The sequence below is a fragment of the Squalius cephalus genome (genome assembly GCF_949319135.1).
Source record: "Squalius cephalus genome assembly, chromosome: 5".
Classification (NCBI taxonomy): domain Eukaryota; kingdom Metazoa; phylum Chordata; class Actinopteri; order Cypriniformes; family Leuciscidae; genus Squalius; species Squalius cephalus.
In genome coordinates, this window is record NC_137126.1 from 46,716,805 (window position 1) to 46,736,800 (window position 19,996).

At 38.8% G+C, this 19,996-nt stretch overlaps 1 protein-coding gene across 6 annotated transcripts in view; it reads left to right on the top strand.

Moving 5' to 3' along the window:
* The window catches only part of tnca (tenascin Ca), a 68,513-nt gene extending 48,565 nt beyond the window's left edge, over window positions 1-19,948 (top strand). For 4 of the 6 annotated variants that reach the window (XM_079870911.1, XM_079870912.1, XM_079870913.1 and 1 more), the window contains 14 exons: window positions 4,155-4,427; window positions 5,570-5,848; window positions 7,440-7,712; window positions 8,928-9,050; window positions 9,208-9,351; window positions 10,158-10,277; window positions 10,552-10,695; window positions 11,552-11,682; window positions 12,212-12,344; window positions 13,850-14,001; window positions 15,023-15,119; window positions 15,209-15,370; window positions 15,823-15,986; window positions 19,188-19,948. In XM_079870911.1, the coding sequence (XP_079727037.1) occupies window positions 4,155-4,427; window positions 5,570-5,848; window positions 7,440-7,712; window positions 8,928-9,050; window positions 9,208-9,351; window positions 10,158-10,277; window positions 10,552-10,695; window positions 11,552-11,682; window positions 12,212-12,344; window positions 13,850-14,001; window positions 15,023-15,119; window positions 15,209-15,370; window positions 15,823-15,986; window positions 19,188-19,298 (2,306 nt within the window). In that variant the 3' untranslated portion in view covers window positions 19,299-19,948. The remainder of the gene's footprint in view (window positions 1-4,154; window positions 4,428-5,569; window positions 5,849-7,439; window positions 7,713-8,927; window positions 9,051-9,207; window positions 9,352-10,157; window positions 10,278-10,551; window positions 10,696-11,551; window positions 11,683-12,211; window positions 12,345-13,849; window positions 14,002-15,022; window positions 15,120-15,208; window positions 15,371-15,822; window positions 15,987-19,187) is intronic. The other 2 variants (XM_079870915.1, XM_079870916.1) reach the window with 1 other exon arrangement.
* The last annotated feature ends 48 nt before the right edge of the window (window positions 19,949-19,996 follow it).

Sequence of the window (19,996 nt, forward strand, 5' to 3'; positions counted from 1 at the left end):
CATCCCTGTACAGGCTGGCGAAACGCCTCCTAATATGGGCTCAGCACAATTTGCGCTCGCTGAGGGCAGTGCACGTGCCTGGGCTCCAGAATGTGGGCCCAGACAGACTGTCCAGGAACAACATTCCCCTGGGCGAATGGTCTCTACACCCACAAACAGTCCGGCTGCTGTGGGAGAGATTCGGCAGAGCGGAGGTCGACCTATTCGCGTCCCGCGAAAACGCTCATTGCCCCGTGTTCTTTTCCAAGAACGACAGCGCGCTGTCCCAGATGTGGCCGCGCTGCCCGCTATACGCTTTCCCCCCCGTCTCCCTCCTGCCACAGGTGTTAGAGCGGGTCAGGGAAACAGAATGCCCAGTGCTGCTTGTAGCACCGTTCTGGAAGAACCAAGCATGGTTTCCAGTCCTGATGCAGCTAGCAGACTTCGCTCCATGGCCAGTGCCATTGAGGAGAGATCTCCTCTCGCAGGCCGGGGGCTCGATTTGGCACCCACACCCGGAGCTGTGGTCCCTTCATGTGTGGGCGCTCAACGGATATCCGTTGACCTCGCAGAGGGAGTAATAAATACCATCACTCAGGCCAGAGCGCCGTCGACTCGGCGGCTTTATGCCTCAAAGTGGTCGGTTTTCTCCGGCTGGTGTACAGCTCGGAGCCTATCACCTCTCGATTGTGAGGTGACGGAGGTTCTCTCCTTCCTACAGGAGCTGTTGGGTAAGGGTAGATCCCCTTCCACGCTCAAAGTTTACGTGGCGGCTATTACAGCGTTCTCCGGATCGACGCTGGGTCAGTCACTAGGAAGGAACGATTTAGTCATCCGCTTCCTCAGGGGAGCTAGGAGGCTGAATCCACCCAGACCTCCTTCAGTTCCTATGTGGGACCTTTCTACAGTCTTGGCGGCCATGAAAGATGCCCCTTTCGAGCCTGTCCAATCTATTAGCCTCAAACATTTGTCTTTCAAAACAGTGTTTTTGATGGCTCTCGCTTCGGTGAAGCGCATAGGCGACTTGCACGCGCTCTCCGTGAGCCCAGCGTGCTTAGAGTTTGGACCTAATGACTCTAAAGTCATACTCAAACCTAAGCATGGCTATGTGCCAAAGTCCCTCAACACGCCGTTTCGGGCTCAGGTTATCTCCCTGTCTGCCCTGCCGGGGTCAAGTGAGGAAGGGGACTCAAGTTTTCTTTGCCCTGTTAGGGCTTTAAGAGCTTACGTGTCCCGCTCCGCTGTCTTCAGACAGACTGAGCAGCTCTTTGTCTCGTTCAGTGGACGTTCCAAGGGAATGGCTGTTTCGAAACAGAGCTTATCCAGATGGATAGTTGACGCCATAGCGCTGGCTTATACTGTCAAGGGCATTCAGTGCCCGTTGGGAGTCAGAGCGCACTCCACGAGGGGCGTTGCCTCCTCGTGGGCTTGGTCCAGCGGGATTTCCTTACAGGATATATGTACGGCGGCAGGCTGGGCCTCGCCGTCTACATTTATCAGGTTTTACAACCTAGAAGTTCCCGCCTTGCAGGCTAAGCTACTATCGGTGTAATGGATTCAGCTGTCTAACTAGAACACTGAAATCGCATGCGCAACGCGCTACCGACTGTCTTATGGGCAGAATTGTGTAAGACCCACATTTCCCACATTCAGTTCAGGTTCCCCACCCTGTCTATGTGATGTCATATTCGCGTCTGCTGGCGCGACCATATAAGGACGGAGGGAATCCCCCTCTTGTCTCTAGACTCTCTCTGTGAGGTCATGTTTACGTCTGCGGACGTTACAGTTTAGGGAATTAAGGTCCCCCATCCCTTATTCCCGGATTCTTTGTGAGTCTATCTGGTGATTATGCACTGTACATCTGGCTTAGCTTCCAGTGATCGGTGTTTTTATCCCAGCACGCACGGCGTTTTACAAGGGGTTCCCGTAGCGTTTTGATAAAAACGCAGTACGAGAGGACTCTCGTAAGAGAACGTACTCGGTTACTAACGTAACCTCGGTTCTCTCTAGAAGAGGGAACGAGTACTGCGTTCTCTGCCGTGCGTACGGTTCACTCTGGTTCGCTTCGGCTATGAAAATCAAGTGAATCAGCCTTTTCGAGCTCCTTTTATAGAGGTTAGCCACACCCGTCTCGGCGGGAAATGGCAAGGAGGGCGCGAAGCGCCCTCATTGGCCTGACGTCATCTCAGGCCTCGCTCGATAGGCTTATGCAGTTGCCGCAGAGCAGCCAATGAGCGAGCAAGCCGTCTCGCCACAGCTGACTACTGCTGCAACGCGCTTTACATGTATGAAAATTAAGGATAATTTTTTGCTTCAGTATTTCGTGAAAAGAGACTTTTCCCGTAGCGTTTTGATAAAAACGCAGTACTCGTTCCCTCTTCTAGAGAGAACCGAGGTTACGTTAGTAACCGAGTACGTTTGCTATGGAAGCCCATTTTCTGCCGTGGAATAAAACAATAAAAAGGTAATTGCACATTTTTATCTCACAATTCTGACTATTTCTCGCAATTACGAGTTTATATCTCGCAATTTGGACTTTTACGTTTTTAGATTCCCACATATTAATCTGTCTTAAAGGTTAGACCACTAGTAATGTACATAGGAATTTACTTCAAATCTACTTTACTCTTTCCCCGCTGTTGACTGAATTTTCTGGCTATCCATGTATGTTTTCACTGTTATACGGTAGGGGGCGCTATTCCACATCTTCTGAAGAGCAGAGACAAGCGATATTGCTTACGCAAATGTAAAATAATGCGACAGTCAAACATTAAACCACATATAAATCAAAACTGCCTAGTTACCGAATGACATGTCGACCCAGGAAGGGTTAACGACTGTGAAGCTTTGGGGGTGTTGATGGACTCAGTCAACTCCATCTGTGTTTTGATCATCGTTCTGAATCCGATCTGGACATAGTCTTTGACAAAAGTGTTGTTTTGTTTAAAATGTTGCTTTTTTATAAAAATTACCCACATTCAAGTGTTGGTAAAAAAGGATGCATGAAGCTAGAATAAAATGTTTTAAAAATAAAAAGAGTTAAAGTAACCTACAGTTAAAGGTATATTTCAAGTATATATTTTACCTAAATAGGAACATAGTAGTATACTTAAAGTGCAAAAATAATATATAAATAGTAAACTATAAGTATGGTATTATGTTCACTTAAAGAAAACAATTTGCATTATAAAACTACTAAACTAGTAGTTTACTGAGAGTAAGTGTACTTGACAAGTAAACTATTAGTATACCAATATATGTTCACTTTATAGTTGCAGTACAAATGAAAAACTTAGTTGTAAACTAGTTGTGTACTCAGTCTACTACTTCTACACTTAAAGTATACTTAAAAGTATACTTTTATACACTAAAAAGTGGGCCAATTTAGTCCCAAGTAATATTGAAACAGTATACTTACAAGTATAATTCTAGTACATTGATATTCGTATACTTACTACATAAAGTATATTTAAAAATAAAATTAACTTGAAGTATACTTATTTTTTATATAATAGTCAGAATTGCGAATTCTGAGAAACATCCTCAAAATTGCTCAGAATTATAAATTCAGAATTGTGAGAAATAATGTCAGAATTGTGCAGGAAAAAAAAAAAATCACAATTACATAGTTCATAGTATGGCACAAAGTACATGAGCATGACTTAAAGTAGTATTCCTGGTTGTTTGCAAGGTAATGTCTATAGCATGTTGTTGATTAGCAGGACTTGTGTAAATAGGACTGGAAAGATTTGCTTCCCAACCTTGTGTATGCACAAGTTATGTCCAATTTGTCATTTTGAATTGTGGGATAAAAACAAGCCCATTTTGCATCTAATTCTGGCCAAAATGCAGAGTTTACTTACTACGTAGCATTTAAAATGAAACACTTGAGTTGCTATCAGTGATTTGATGCCATTTTTCTGGCAAACCTAAATAGTTTGTCCTCAAAGTGGAAAAATGAGTTGGTCCCACTGAATGCTTATGCATTTTCTTTGGCATGTTTCAAACTGAGGACTAAGTCATAATTATTATTGACCGCAATTGACTGCAGACCACAGATGCTTATAGACATTAAGGCAAATAACCCAGAATATTCCTACTGTAAACATCCAGTGTTCGTTTGTTTCAGCTACTGTTAAGTTTCGTAACAGTACCCAATACTTTCTCTCATTCAGAGCCTAAGCCTAAATTGGGCACCATTGTGGTGTCTGAAACCCTCCCGAATAGCTTGGCGCTGTCCTGGAGCACATTGTCAGGCCACTTTGATGGCTTTGCTGTTCGTATCACTGACCGTGAGCAGCTGTATGATGTTGTAGAGCTCAGGCTATCAGGATCTGAGAGGAACGTTACCGTGATGGGTCTTATAGACTCTACGGTCTATGACATAGTGTTTTATGGTCTGTCTCGTGGCCGTCAAACTCCATCAGTTTCCTTCAATACCAGTACAGGTACTGTGCAAGTTTTTCATGCTTCTATCACAACGAATCAGGACTTAACAGACAGAACTAACAAATTTGCATCCGGGTTAGACCTGGTTGCAAGCAAATTTCTGAAACTGACATTTTTGTTTGTTTTGGTACAATTGCATGCTTGTAATATTTAACATGTTTTTTTGAATGACTCCGAAGGCCTTTTTACACTAAGGGCCAGATTTACTAAACAGGGCAAATTAGCGTAAGGGCGCAATCCCATAAAAGCGCAGATGTGAGTGGAAAGTTCTGCTTGTGACACACGAATGAAAGAACACAGACGCTGCCAGATCATTTCTATAATGATCAACGCAATCTACCAAGAGCAGCGCAAATTAACGCTGATACAAATACCAGTAAATTGACGAGCGCAAACCTTTGTAAATCACCTTGCATGATTAATTTAAATTCTCTCCTCCCATAAATTTTGCATCTGAAAGGGAAACTCCTACAAATGCATATGCAATAAGATCAGCCGCAAAAATAACCCTGTCCACGGCTTTTCAGCGCACATTTTTCACTGCGTGTCTTTAGTAAATCCTGACAGTAGCTTTTGAAAGCCAAGGGTTTGCGCTGGTGCAAGCTGTTAAATCTGGCCCCAAGTGTGAATTTTTGGACTATATCAAAAATGAAAGAAAAAAACATTGGAACTTGAAGCAGTTTTTTGTGCTTGAAAAAAAAAAAAAAAAAAAAAAAAGATAGACCTTCACTAATCCTCCTTCTGATGTTTCTGTTTGCAACATAATCTGCTGTGCTTGAAACATTACATGATTGCGCATTAGGAAAAGTAGATTAGCAGTGTGGAAACTCATTTTTGCATCTGTCTGACCACATGTTGTTTAGTTCTATTAACACAGATGATATAATTCCCGTTTTTGTCATTGCATATGCATGCATTTGTATTGCACCCACTGAATATACCCGGTTATTTTACATGGAGAAAGAAAGCTCATACAATAATGTCTTAACATTGACAAATTAACGAGTAACATTTGACAAATAACAAGCTATTTTGACCTTGCAATCACTGCAGAATCAATTATACATCCTCACCCTGTATTGTCCCCTCCTATAACACTGCAACTACGGGACCCAAATGAATCCTGTACCACGTATCCCAGCGTCATTACCTAAAGTGGGAAACCTCACCGTTTCGGATATTACCCCATACGGATTTCGGGTGTCCTGGGAAGCAGATTCTTCTGAGGGCTTCAGCCATTTTCAGGTAAAGGTGTCGGACTCTGGCCTGCTGCTGGAGCCACAAGAGTTCGTAGTGCCGGGAAACCAGACCTTACTGGATGTTTTGGGCCTGATTACTGGCATTGGCTATGAGGTCAGTGTGACCGGGGTGTCAGGGAATGGGTTACAGTCTCGTCCAATCACCACAGTGGCTGTTACAGGTACCGCTTTCTGCTTTTCAACTGCACGTCACTCCTTCACCTCAGAGCTTTCACTGCCCAAGCTTAGTAGTTTTTACTTTTTAATTGTTTTTAATATCTAGCAGATCATATTTTACCACTATTGCATTTTTTGCAGGGGTTGTATGCACAGGACATGTTCAAGATTGAATACTACAAATACTACGCGTGTTCTAAAGAGAGAAACCCGTAATTTAGAGCGTAAATGGAAACAGACTAATTTAGAGGTCTTTAGAATCGCGTGGAAAGACAGTATGTCACGTTATAAAAAGGCCCTAAAAGCGGCCAGGGCTGAGCACCTCCGCAAACTAATAGAAAATAACCAAAATAATCCAAGGTTTTTATTTAACACCGTGGCTAGACTAACAAATAAACAGACATCACCCGAACAAAATATCCCATATATCAAGACAAAATACACCAGTTTTAATATGTTATGCACTGTTGCTTTTCAAGTAAATGTATTTGGTTTCAAGATTATTTAGTTATTTTAATCCTCTATGGCATGGAGTGGCCCTCAGGCAACAAACTACCTTTTTGGACCCCATACACGCCTTTTTATTTTTTTAATAATTTTTTATATATTTTATTTTTTATATTATAATATATAATATCACCTGACATGTCTGTTCATTGAAATGAGAGGCTGAAGTGGGTGTAACCTTTTGTTTTGGGGTGAAGCAGTTCTTTGATGAAGCAAAGCCACATGGTAAACAGTGCCACCAATTAGTAAGATAAATATCACTTTTAACTGTAAAAGTACTTTAATACAATTGTTTTTAACCTTAGATTGTTTCCCCAAATTGTGATTGCTGTGTAAATACATTTTTCCATGGTGCCGCTTCAGATGCGGCTTCTATTGTACAGACTGATGGAGAAAGGCTCAAAAGAAAATACAAGAAAACAAAAGTTCAAGACTTATAATGCTTATGCAGATGACAATTAAAAATAATGAACATGTCCTGTGTTTACACGTCCTCTTTGATGTCACAGTCTATATTCGAGAAGATGTCATGCTGTTTGATCTAAGCTTTGGTTGGGAAACTCAACTACTCCCTCAATACTATCCCTTGTTTATTTGCCAGGTCTCCTCCATCGATAAGTCTTTTTCTTTGTTTCAAGTGAACAATACATGCTTCACTTGTCCCACATGTCTGATGCCATATTTAAACTGTTTTTTTTTTTTTTCTACTTAAATGGCTGGCAAAAACTATATCCATCAATATTCAAGTCCCATATCATCAGGTTTCATCAAGGTTTTTCACCAGCATGAGGCCTGAGATCTTGTATGATGCCGCTCAGAAGGAAACAGTCTTGCATGAAATCACTGCACAGTAGAAAGATGTCGTGTGTAAGTGGCGTGCATGGTTTGCAATGCCTATATGGTGTAAAAAGTCATGAAGGGACACGTATACATTGTTGTTATGTGTCCATGGTGTCCAACTAACATGAGAAGTAGTCGTAATACTCGATGCATGTCAAATGGTTGGAGACCGGCAAGGTAGTTGGAAATGAACTCAAACTCTTTTCCTCGTTACAACAAGAAAAAGACCCATTTCCTCTTGTCAATCAGAGGCAGAACCAGAGATTGAGCACCTTTTCGTGTCGGACGTCACCCCTGAGAGTTTCCGGCTGGCCTGGACGGCAGAAGACGACGTTTTTGATCGATTTGTGCTCAAAGTTAGAGATTCGAGAAAGCTCTCCCACCCTCGAGAGTTGATTGTGCCGGGCGATGAAAGAACCAAAGTGTTAACACAGCTTTTGGGGGGAACTGAGTATGAAATTGAGCTTTACGGTGTCACGTTGGAACATCGCTCCCAACCCGTTACTGCTGTTGCCAGAACAGGTATTGTGTTCAGTGTCATAGGATTGCCTTTCACATCATTTCTGGATTTGAGAGGGCTTTCTTGGCTGCAATGTGGTGGAAGTGTCTTTAACAACTAAATAACACTCTTCATCCTAAACAGGTTCTGACTGATGTGTTAATCTGTGGTGCACCATGATTTGAAATACATCTATCATGATATGTTTCAATCCGGGGTTAAAGTCAACAGCAAATACTGAGGTTGAAACAGCTATTTTGTTTCTTTCTGTCATTTAAAAAGATTTAGTTTGTCCACACATTTTGCTGTTGTCAATCAATGTCTTTTCTTCACAAGAATCAACGTTTTTCCATTAAGAAAGACTGATAGCACTTTACAATAAGGTTCCGTTTGTTAACATTAATTAATGTTAGTTAACATGAACTAACAAAAATGTGTTAATGTTAACGTTAGTATTCAACATTTGAGAGTGTGAAAGATTCTGTTCGCAAGCATTGCATTTATGCATTTAGCAGATGCTTTTATCCAAAGCGACTCACAAAAGATGCACAAAAGCATCAAATTAAATACACTATTCAACTAGAAAAATACATTGATTGGGGCTTGAAAAGTGGGTGCTTTAGAAAAAAAGACATTTTGACAAATGTTCAACTTCAGTTCATGTTGGCTTTAACCTTGCATGCTTTCGTTTCTCTCACGAAGGAACGTTCATGTGTGTGTTCATGCATCCAGAGGAAAGTCTCCTGATGTTCATGTCACTACTAAACCATCAAGTTTCATTTTTCTGCACATCGCTGTTGGGAAAGCGATGTTAATTTGTCCGCATGCCCTGAGAACTAATGATTCTGTGTTGGTTTATGTAAATGGTCCGATCTAAATAACATTCCTTCTTTTTGTCATTGTCTCAGGTAAATTTGTGGAATGCAGTTTAATGATTTTCGGCATGATTGATCATGGCACAAATGGGAGCTTTTGTGGATGTTTCTTGGAATGGAAACTTGCACTATTAAGACTAACGAATCTTTCTTTTAGGCCTTTTTCATTGCGCCAGGGAAAGGCCCGCTTCTCCTGCAGTTCAGTGTTTGATGCTGGTCTTTCTTTGTCCATTTTCCAGTGGCTGTTGTATTAATTAACTTCATATCTAAATGGCCATAAGGACCCTGGGTGGAACATTTTCCCAATTTTCAGCGTTTTCTTCTTGACATTGCTAAATATAAATCTGCTTTGCTGTCTGGCAGGCCTTGGAGTTCTACGAGACCTTCGTTTCTCTGACGTCACGGACACATCAGCTGTGGTTTACTGGACTGTACCGCGTGCCCAACCGGACTCCTTCAGAATCACTTACTTCCCAGTCCAAGGAGGCGAGTGCTGGTCCTCTTCAAACCTGAAAGAATGCTTGAACACATTACTATAGATAAATGCAATGTAGTGAATACTACTATAAACCACGTTATTTAATATATTCAGGTACTATACTGTAAATTCATTCGTTGTTGCTTCTCTTCTGTGTATTAACAGGGACTCCCATGATCGTGATGGTGGACGGGTCACAATCTCAGGTTTCGCTAATAAACCTGGTTCCTGGAGAGATGTATCAGGTGTCAGTTATTGCAGTGAAAGGTCTGGAGGAGAGCGAACCAGCGTCCGACACTTTTACAACAGGTCGGTTAAGGCACTTATCTGGTTAGTGGTGTTTTCTAAGATAAGCAGCCGTATTGCTCAAACAGAGTGTTAGTGATCTGAACAAAACCTTAAACCTAAATATAATATAATATAATATAATATAATATAATATAATATAATATAATATAATATAATAATATAATGTAATATAATATAATGTAATATAATATAATATAATATAATAATAGGTGCTGTGATTGTGATTTTTTAAAACTTTTATGTCAGTTGCGATTGTGTAATCACATCTTACAAAAGTTTGTAAATATATGTATATACATACATACAAACATACATGCATACATGTATATATATATATCTATGTGTGTGTGTGTGTGTGTGTGTGTGTGTATGTATGTGTGTACAGTATATATATATATATATATATATATATATATATATATATATATATATATATATATATATGTATATTCACGTACATTCAAATGTAAAGACATGACAATTTATACAATTAAAATATCAATTATATAAATATTACTTTATTATATAATATATATTACATTTATTTTTGTATATAACAAATTATACCTTAACAAAATAGTTTTCATTTTAATTGTTTTATATATGATATTTATTTTTTTATTTTACATATTATAACAAAATAAGTCAAGTAACAAAATAAAATATATTGATTTTATATAGGTTATATTTAAATATTATATATAATATTTATTTAATACATAACAAATAATATCATAGCAAAATATAGATTTTATCTTCATTCTTTACTTTTATTTTTTAAACATTAATTGTTTTGTGACCTCCAGCCCTGGATACGCCACGCCGCCTGACTGCTGTCAATGTGACTGACACGAGTGCGCTGTTGCTCTGGCAGCCTGCAGTTGCGACTGTGGATGGATATGTCATCACATACAGCGCAGACACTGGTGGGAACCTCCTGCGTTCTCTTGCTCTATTTTAAGTTTTCTTTATTCATGTTTGACTTGCATGCATGGTCTCTACTGATACTCGCCCTGAGTAGAGCAAAAGTAGTTGTAGATATCTGCAGGAAACTGCCGTCACTGATACCGCAAAATATACCCACACCTATATAAACACACCTGTTATTCAGTTTACTGCATTATCAATTTTTCTAATATGTTTTAGACTCTATCGCTTTAAGTGTGATAGGTTAACTTCTGCTTGTATTTTTCTCTGAAGTTCCCCCGATATCAGAGCAGGTTTCTGGCAACACGGTGGAGTTTGAGATGACTTCACTGGCTCCAGCAACTGAATACACAGTCAATGTTTATGCCATAAGAAACCAAGAGAAAAGTGCTCCAGCGACCACAGACTTCACAACAGGTGAGATGCAGTCACAGTCAACCATTACTAGTGCTGTAGCGCCCCCTGTAGGCCACACGAGATACAGCTTCACAGCTTTACTGAAAAGTTTAAATGGGAAATTCCCATAAAACAACGAGGATTTACATATAAAATCATAGTGAAATTCTGTTATACATGTGCAGTGTGTTGCATATATATATATATGCAAAACACATCATTATTAATATTAAATATTTAAGATTAAAATATAAACATAGTTTTATGTCTTGATCGAAAAAGTAAACCATTTAATGTATCACAAAAATAATTATTTACATAATAATAATTATTTTAATAATAATAGTAGTACTATTAAAAAGCAGCTTTAACACAACTTTTTTTTTTTTTTTTTTTTTAAGAAATGTCCTATACATTTCTCATATGTGTTCTGATTGACAAATAAAAAACATTTAATGTATCACAAAAAATAATTTACAAAATAATAATAATAAATATTAAAAGCAGCTATAAAATAGCTTTTAAAATTAAAACCATTTCATGTATGACAAAGATTTTTTACAAAATAAAATAATTCTAATAATTAAAAAAATAAAAAAGTTGTTTCGTTTTTTACTTATTGTATGTTTTGCCTAGCATTTGGTAATCAATACAAAAAGTACCTAATGTACCTACCTGGATAATATTATGAAAAATTGCTCGCTTCCAACAAAATAACTCACTTCAGCGCTTTTTATTCTGCTTTGTCAAAACAACAACTGCTTTGTCTCCCATAATGCATCAGTGATAGAAGTTTTGGAATTTTTCTGTCATTTTATTCCTCTGTCATCTTACTGTCCGAGTAAGCATGAATGTGATCTGGTTGTGTGTTATGTAGATATGGATGCTTCGCGTGATCTGGTTGCCAGTAATATTCAGACAGAAAGCGCTGTGCTCTCCTGGAAGCCCCCCCGAGCAGCCATCAGCGGCTACATACTGACCTTTCAAACATCTGACGGGGATGTCAGGGTCAGGCATTTCTCACATACTAGAAACTTTCAAAGGCCATATCACCTTATTTTACAAGCTACATTCTGTGAATGTGTGAGACTTCTGATTCATTTATTCACAAATGCAGTAAACGGTAAAACTATTTGATTTATGATTATAATATTGTATAAAGTTGTATTTAAAATACTATATAGAATTTATGCAGATTTATTATCTAAATTATTAGTCAATCCAGTATAAATAATATGTTGCATGCTTTAGTAATTTATCTGGTGCCATGCAAAATTTGAAACATCTGGAGAATGTTGTTTATTGTGCAGATTATAGAATTATATTTTTGGACATGATTAGACATCAGTAATAATTAATACATTTTAGAGCGCGCCTTTCTTATACTCAAAGCGCTATAGCGCATTACAAAAACAAGCGAAGTAATACATCATATATGATACATAATAGCAATAGTTATTCAATATTAAAAGGTTTTGCTAAAAATATGTGGGTTTTTTACTGATATTCAGAGCATAACTGATGTATGTTAACACAGGAATTGAGACTAGACCCATCTGTCACCTCACACGATCTGTCGGAGCTGAGAAGCAGCACAGAATACACCGTCAGACTGCAGGCCGTCGCTGAGGACAAGAGGAGCAACATGATCAGCACTGTCTTCACCACTGGTCAGTCACTTTACCACACACACACCGCTGGGGTTTATGTAGCACAAATGATATTAGCTATATTACTATTGCTCAAACTATAGGGCGTTTTCACACCTGCCTCGATGAACCTGGCATGTTTTATCACTTAGTTCAGTTACATCGGGCCACAGTCCAGATCAGAATTGAAAACGAACTCTGGACGCAACAAATCAAGCTGTCTCATAATTCATATTGTGGAAATGTGTTGCATAAAAATTGGTGTCTGATTCTGTGGGTGAGCAGAGCACATTATTTATCGCATTTGGAAACCAAAGAGTGCCTCTTCATCTTAAAAAGCTAACTTGCCAATCCATCTTGATTGCATAAACACATTTTGGTACGCTTTGAAATGTTGCCGTGTGAAATCAAGCCAAACCAAACTTAAAACTTAGTTGGGTAAACTAGAACGTAGAATGGAAAATACAACAAATACTATATATATACAGCAAAAGAAAAAATCCACAAGAGCATTTCTATGAATTTCCAGAAGAGGAAAAAATATTGAGAGATTGATTACAGTGTCAGAAGAGAGAAAATGTCAAATTTGGTGCCACTCCCTCTGACGTTGTCTTAGGGTATGTTTACATGACCATTTTCACAAAATTATGTTTTATTAACAAAGTTCGGTAGGAGCACGTTCAGATAATTAACACAAGTGGAGAGCACTCAGCAATCAATGGTAAGAGGTATATATACACTCAGCAGTCTCACCTCAATCCATTGACAGTTTAGCAGCATCCCTCCACCACCCCTTCTCCACACTTCTAGTCCTAAACACTTACATACAGGGGGAGTACTCTGGGATCGGGCCGAACTCCGAGCTCGGAGCCCTCCCCCCAGACAGCACTCCAAATACGCATTAAACTTTACCCCCTCAAATTGTATGTAAGTGTGAACTCGTGAATTCAAGTTTTTGTAGTTTGTACAGAGACGATAAGAGTACTGTCTTCAAAAATGGCCAAAACACATAAAAAGTTTTCAGTTTTTAGTTGAAAACGGTGTCATGTAAACAGCCCCTCAGAAACACTCACACAGCAGCGTTAACTAGTTTTCTGTCATTTAATGCCAAGATAATATAACAAATTATAATCTACTTAACATTTTTTTTAATGAAAATATAAAAAACTTTGCTTTATAGATTTACGATGTTAATAACTATGGGAACGTGTCACCACAGTCTGTGAAAACAAGAATATGAGCAATTTTATTAGTGAGACTTGCCTTAGCAAACACAAAAATGATTGAAGTCAGGTGTCATTTTTATGCATAAAGTTCTTTAAAAATAAATCCATGTTTTCCTTGTGGCTTATATCAAGCAGTCTTGACTGAGGGAAAATTCAAACCTTCATCTACAAACCTTTATAAAAGATGATTTTGCATGGTTCTGTTTTTAAGGTGTTGACGCACAGCGTTCTGCAGTTTTTGTGATCTATGCTCATTATTAGTGTCTGAGTCTTGAATCAAACCTTGTTTTGTGTGTGCAGCTGGTGTGCTCTACAGTAAAGCCAAGGACTGCTCAGAAGCTCTGCTGAACGGAGAGACGTCCTCCGGTCCGTACACGATCTACATAACCGGAGATGAGAAACAACCAGTCCAGGTGTACTGTGACATGACCACCGACGGCGGCGGCTGGATGGTGAGTCGAGATGAGCTGTGCTCACGGTACAACTTAGCCTAGTTTTGAGTATGCAACTTACAAACCATGGGCCCTATTTTAACGATCTGAAACGCAAGTATCAAGCGCGAAACGTAAGTAACTGTGTTGGCGGATCTTGGGTGCTGTTTCTATTTTCCCGGCGGGATAAATGACTCTTGCGCCCGACGCAAATCTAAAATGTGTTGGTCTGAAGTAGCTTCATTATTCATAGGTGTGGTTTGGGCGTAACGTGAAATAAACCAATCAGAGCGTCATCTCACATTCCCTTTAAGAGCAGGCGCGCTTGTTTCATAGCGGATTGCTATTATAACGGCGGATTTGCCAGGCGCGGTTCACAGCCGAGGAGACCGACGTTCTCGTCAGGGCCGTAAACACAGAGAAGTGACATTGTATGGGGATGGAGAAACCCACACAAATTAGCTTCGGTTGAACAGGCGTATGATAATTTGGGTAAATGTGTAAGCTAGATGTATGCCTATTTTTTCACATCTTCATGGACACAACAATGATTTCCCTCTTGTTAATATTTTTCCTTGTAATAATGTATGATTTGCAAAAATGAAAACTGCTGCTTCTGTGTAGATGAGATAAGCAAAGTGCATGCGCGTTGTGCACACGCTACATTGTTTATGGCCAAGCATGCGCCCTTAAAATAGCATATGAATAACATGCGCAACGCGCCACTGACTTTAGACTGGGTTTTTCCTGGTTTGTGGTGGAATTGTTTTCTGAAACTGCAAAATAGCATCAGGGAACGTTTGCGCTGGAACACGCCTCTTCTTTTCTGTGTTGAACATTTATTAATAAATAAATGTAATTTCTTATGTTTTTTGTATCAGTATTTATTTATTGATTCTTATTAACTTCAAATACAGTTTCTGAATGTTATTTACATGTACAAATACCTTATCCATGATAAGGATAAGGGCTCCATTTATAACTTCATAAACTATAATCACTGGCTGTAAAAAAAAACCTTTAATATCTCCATTATCCACAGGTGTTCCTTCGGCGTCAGAGCGGCAGAGTCGATTTCTACAGGAACTGGAGGAATTACTCTGCAGGATTCGGTGACACGAACGATGAGTTTTGGCTCGGTGGGACTCCGTTTGACAGGCCAATGTCATTATAACATTAAAATCTACTCTACATTCACTGACAAAGATTGTGCATCGTTGTCTTTCAGGACTGGTGAATCTTCACAAAATCACAACGGCTGGTCAGTATGAGATGCGTGTGGACCTGCGTGATGGACCAGAGACTGTGTTTGCTGTTTACGATAAATTTTACATCTCAGACCGTAGTTCTCGCTACAAGATCCAGATTGGTGCATACAGTGGTACAGCAGGTGAATTAGACTGAACATTTACACTTATATTTATGCATTTTATCCAAAGCAACACAATTTTGCATCCCACTGTGCTGTTTACCATTGATCTTCAGTGTAACTTGCTGGACATCTTTGACTTGCTTCTCGCATCTTCTGCATGACGTGACATTCTTCAGTAAAAATATGGCACTATTAAAGTTCAAATAAGTGCAGCTTTTTAAAAAAAAGTCTCTAAACCTGCAATGTGTCCTGAATTTTTGTGTGAAGGGCCCCTTTAAGTGTATTCAAGATATTACTTGAACATATTATCATGCAAATATGAAGATCATAATAAAGATCATTTCACCCTTGAATACATGCATACTTAATATTACTACTTTCTTAGGTGATTTCTAATATTTCATACCCAATGATTGCAAAGGTTTTGTAATAATAAGCTTGTAATGTTGTGTCTTTGTGTCTCTCTTAAGGCGATTCCTTGTCGTATCACCAGAACAGACCCTTCTCCACGTATGACAATGACAATGACATTGCCGTCACCAACTGCGCCCTCTCCTACAAGGGAGCGTTTTGGTATAAAAACTGCCATCGAGTGAATCTGATGGGGAAATATGGAGACAACAGTCACAGCAAAGTAAGGAACACATCGAGTAATATTCTCCACTCATAGACAACAGTAAAGAATGGTTTTGGCCAATTACATTTTACATCAAAATTATTTTTACTGGCTGTTTTAAATAAAAGTTAAGTAACAGATACATGATCCGAATCCGAATTATCTCAGTGAAATGGCAAAAAATATATCAGTAACACTTTATAGCAAGATCCTGTTAATTAAAGGAGTAGTTCACTTTCAAATGAAAATTAGCCCATGATTTACTCACCCTCAAGCCATCCTAGGTGTATATGACTTTCTTCTTTCAGACGAATATAATCGGAGTATTGTATTAAAAAATGTCCTGGCTCTTCCAAGTTTTATAATGGCAGTGGATTGCAACCAACAGATTGAAGCTCAAAAACGTGCATCCATCCATCATAAACAAACTCCACACTGCTCCGGGGGGTTAATAAAGGCCTTCTGAAGCAAAACGATGAGTTTGTGTAAGAAAAATATCCATATTTAACACGTTACAAGGTTAAATTCTAGCTTCCGGTCAAACGGCCATACACAGTCTACTTGCCCCTAATGAGCAACTTACAAATTTATGACGTCAGAAGTAGCGTAGTGCATCATGGCGTAGCGTAAATATCAGCAGTACGTCTCATTACTTGCATAAGTTGCACTTTACACTTAAGTGGAATCCGTATGTTCATTTGGCCAGAAGCTAGTTATTAAAATTTGAATATTTTTCTTTCACAAACTCATCGTTTTGCTTCTGAAGGCCTTTATTAAACCCCTGGAGCCGTGTGGAGTTCATTTACAATGGATGGATGCACGTTTTTGAGCTTCAATCTGTTGGTTGCAATCCACTGCCATTATAAAACTTCTAAGAGCCAGGACATTTTTTAATATAACTCTGATTGTATTGTCTGAAAGAAGAAAGTCATATACACCTAGAATGACTTGAGGGTGAGTAAATCATGGGCTAATTTTCATTTGAAAGTGAACTACTCCTTTAATGCATTAAAAGTCTAGTTCTGTCAGGAGTATTAGTAGTGGCGAGTCCATACTTGCTCTGCAGAAGCAGCATAGCAGATCTAGTCTGCCAAGGCCAAATACATTAACATTGACATATTCAATGCTAAAACTATTCCAAGAGTTGTCATGATTGACTTACAACAATGTGCAATAGATTTGTTACAGTATTTAATTATCTTTGTTTTTATTAGTTAATAAAAATACAACTGTTCATTGTTAGTTCATGTTTGCTCAGGTCCATTATTTCAATAATTTATTAGTACATTTTGAAATCAACTAAGAATAATAAATGCTTTGGAAATATTTTTCATTGTTTTTTCATGTTAACTAATGTAGTTAACTGTAATAAATGGAACCTTATTGTGAGGTGTTACCTATTAATTGGGGGCTCGTCCGGGATTGTACGGGTGCTTGAACTCGAGGCGCAAACCTTACGTGGTCGACCAGTTCCTATACCACCTTCCTCTACTGATCTCGATGAGTCTAAATCTGACTTCAATATAGGCAAGTACGTCAAGTTGGTACCGCCTTTTTGTGAAGCAGAAGGAGACTCTTATTTTATTGCTTTAGAGCGTGTCGCCTTTAAATTGAATTGGCCGAAGGACATGTGGACTTCAGTGTAACATGGTTGGGAAAGCACAGGAGGTGTGTGTGGCTAGGCCTGTCGCGATAGTCGATAAGTCAATTAATCGCACGATAAAAAAAAATTAGCTCGATAATTTTTCCGGCCGCGATAATTCCATTTGCATGCTTGTTTGTTTTCCTCGTCTCTCTCTCTCTACCAAAGAGACTGGATGACCACTCTCGGTTCTTTAGCGTATAGGAGGAGTGAATTCTCTTCGTCTCTTGTCAGTTGCATGGTCTTTGTGTGGGGAGGCGGCGCGCGGCGCGTCAGTCACGTATGGGAAAGCGCTGGCGGGACTGTTTGCGGCTACTGCCGGGAGAGAGAGAAGACGCTAGTTGTGAGTTGCGACAGCGAGCCCGATCACATGAAAATGCGTATCTATACCACGAATGTTATTTCTCGTGCCATTTATACGCCAAAAATAGTTTTTGCGTGCATATGATACGCTCTTTATGGCGTGTAATACGCACGCACTCCTCACCCTTAATCCTAACCAAGTATTTTCAGTGCGTAGCATACACGCAATAAAGTGCGTCTCCGTCTTCCCGACAGTACACAATCACTTGACAAAGTAACAGGAGGACAGTGCAGAATGGTGTGATATGGCTTGTTGAGGCTTTTTTTTATTTGTTTACAAAGGTCCTAACCGGCAGTTTTGCCTGTTATGGAATGTATCACTATTTATGCCTAATTCTAAAGCCTAATGTTTAATATTTTTTGAAGTGCAATTTTGTTTACATCCATTTTATTTATTAACAGACATTTATTTTGTTAACAGACACTAAGAGTCCATTGCTTTTATTGTTTTTGGTTGTTTTGTTCATTTTTTTGGATATTTAAAATGTTTTCCGTTTTCAATGTTTAATATTCTTTAGAAATAAAAGTTTATAGATCGTTGAAAAGGTGTACCTGCATTATTATGCCATTATAATTATATTAAATGAAAATGGTCTCAGAACGACAATATTATCGTTTATCGCGATAATTTCTTGGACAATTTATCGTCCAGCAAAATTTGTTATCGTGACAGGCCTATGTGTGGCTTTGCCAGTTGAGGAGTCATTGGACTATGACACTGTGAGAACAGCAGTTTAAGAGCATACGAATTGGCACCAGAGGCGTATCATCAAAAATTCTGAGCGTGTTTCACAAGCAAGCCAAACAAACTTATGTCGAGTTCGCCAGAGAAAAGAAAACGCTTTTTTGCCAGTAAGACTACCACTTATGAGGAGTTGCAAGAGTCAGTCTTGCTGGAAGATTTAAACATTTGCGTGCTGGAAAGTGTTGTAGTTCATTTAAATGAACAAAAAGTGTTAAAGATTTCTGATGCGGCGGTAGGCTACTTGCAGACGAACTTGCGCTTCCCCATCGAACTGAAGTCGTCAAACAAAAACCCCCTTAGCTACAGAGTCTATGGTTCGAGGGGGATAGATATGCATCCCAATGACTAGTGGTCTGAATAACTTTAAATATTCCATTAGTTAAAAGTATAACCCCACCCACACTTAGTGCTTAACACCCCTACATATTAAACTTTAAAATGTTTTGTAATTACATTTATTAATTCACAGGGTATCAACTGGTTCCACTGGAAAGGCCACGAGCATTCGATTCCATTTGCGGAGATGAAGATCCGGCCAGTAAATTTCAGAAATTTGGAAGGCAGACGGAAAAGATCATAAGACTTCAAATGTCCCTCTTTCTCTTTTCTCCAAAAACCCACACAGTCAAAAGCACGATACAACCCCTGATACAAACTTTGTCTTTCGCCTCAATGTTATTGGATGCCACAGAATAATGTTTCGTCAATCCTTTTTATATGTTATAAAAGGCTGCATGATTATTGGGGAGTTTTACATGAACTTGACATGTGATATTTGAAAGTGACACCTTCACTGTACAAAATCTTCCTATTACAAATCTAAAACAGATCTATAAGAATGCTACTATGAGAATAAGTCTCCACTATTATAATGATTAATGGAGTTAGCTTTATTAGCTCAGTTTTCAAGACCAGCGATGTCATTTCCTCGACTGAATCATTACCACTCAGGTCTGACATAGCCAGGATGGTGCAAATAAAAGTAAGCAAATGTTAATGTGATTTTTTTTCTGACAAGTTTGTATAAGCCAGTTTGCTTTTTGATTGATTATTGATGATTTGTTTTGTTTTAAATTTATTTTTATAATGTTTTTCCCCCCATAGAGTCCTAAATGTCTATAATCCCTCAATGCAGAACTGTCGATTAAACTGTATCTCTTCTCCTTGAATGTCTAAAATTGATCTTCAACAAAATAGGAAATAAAAATATAATTTGTAATGTTGGAATTGATATGTTGTCAATTTTCCTATAACTATCCCAAAGATACATTACCCAAA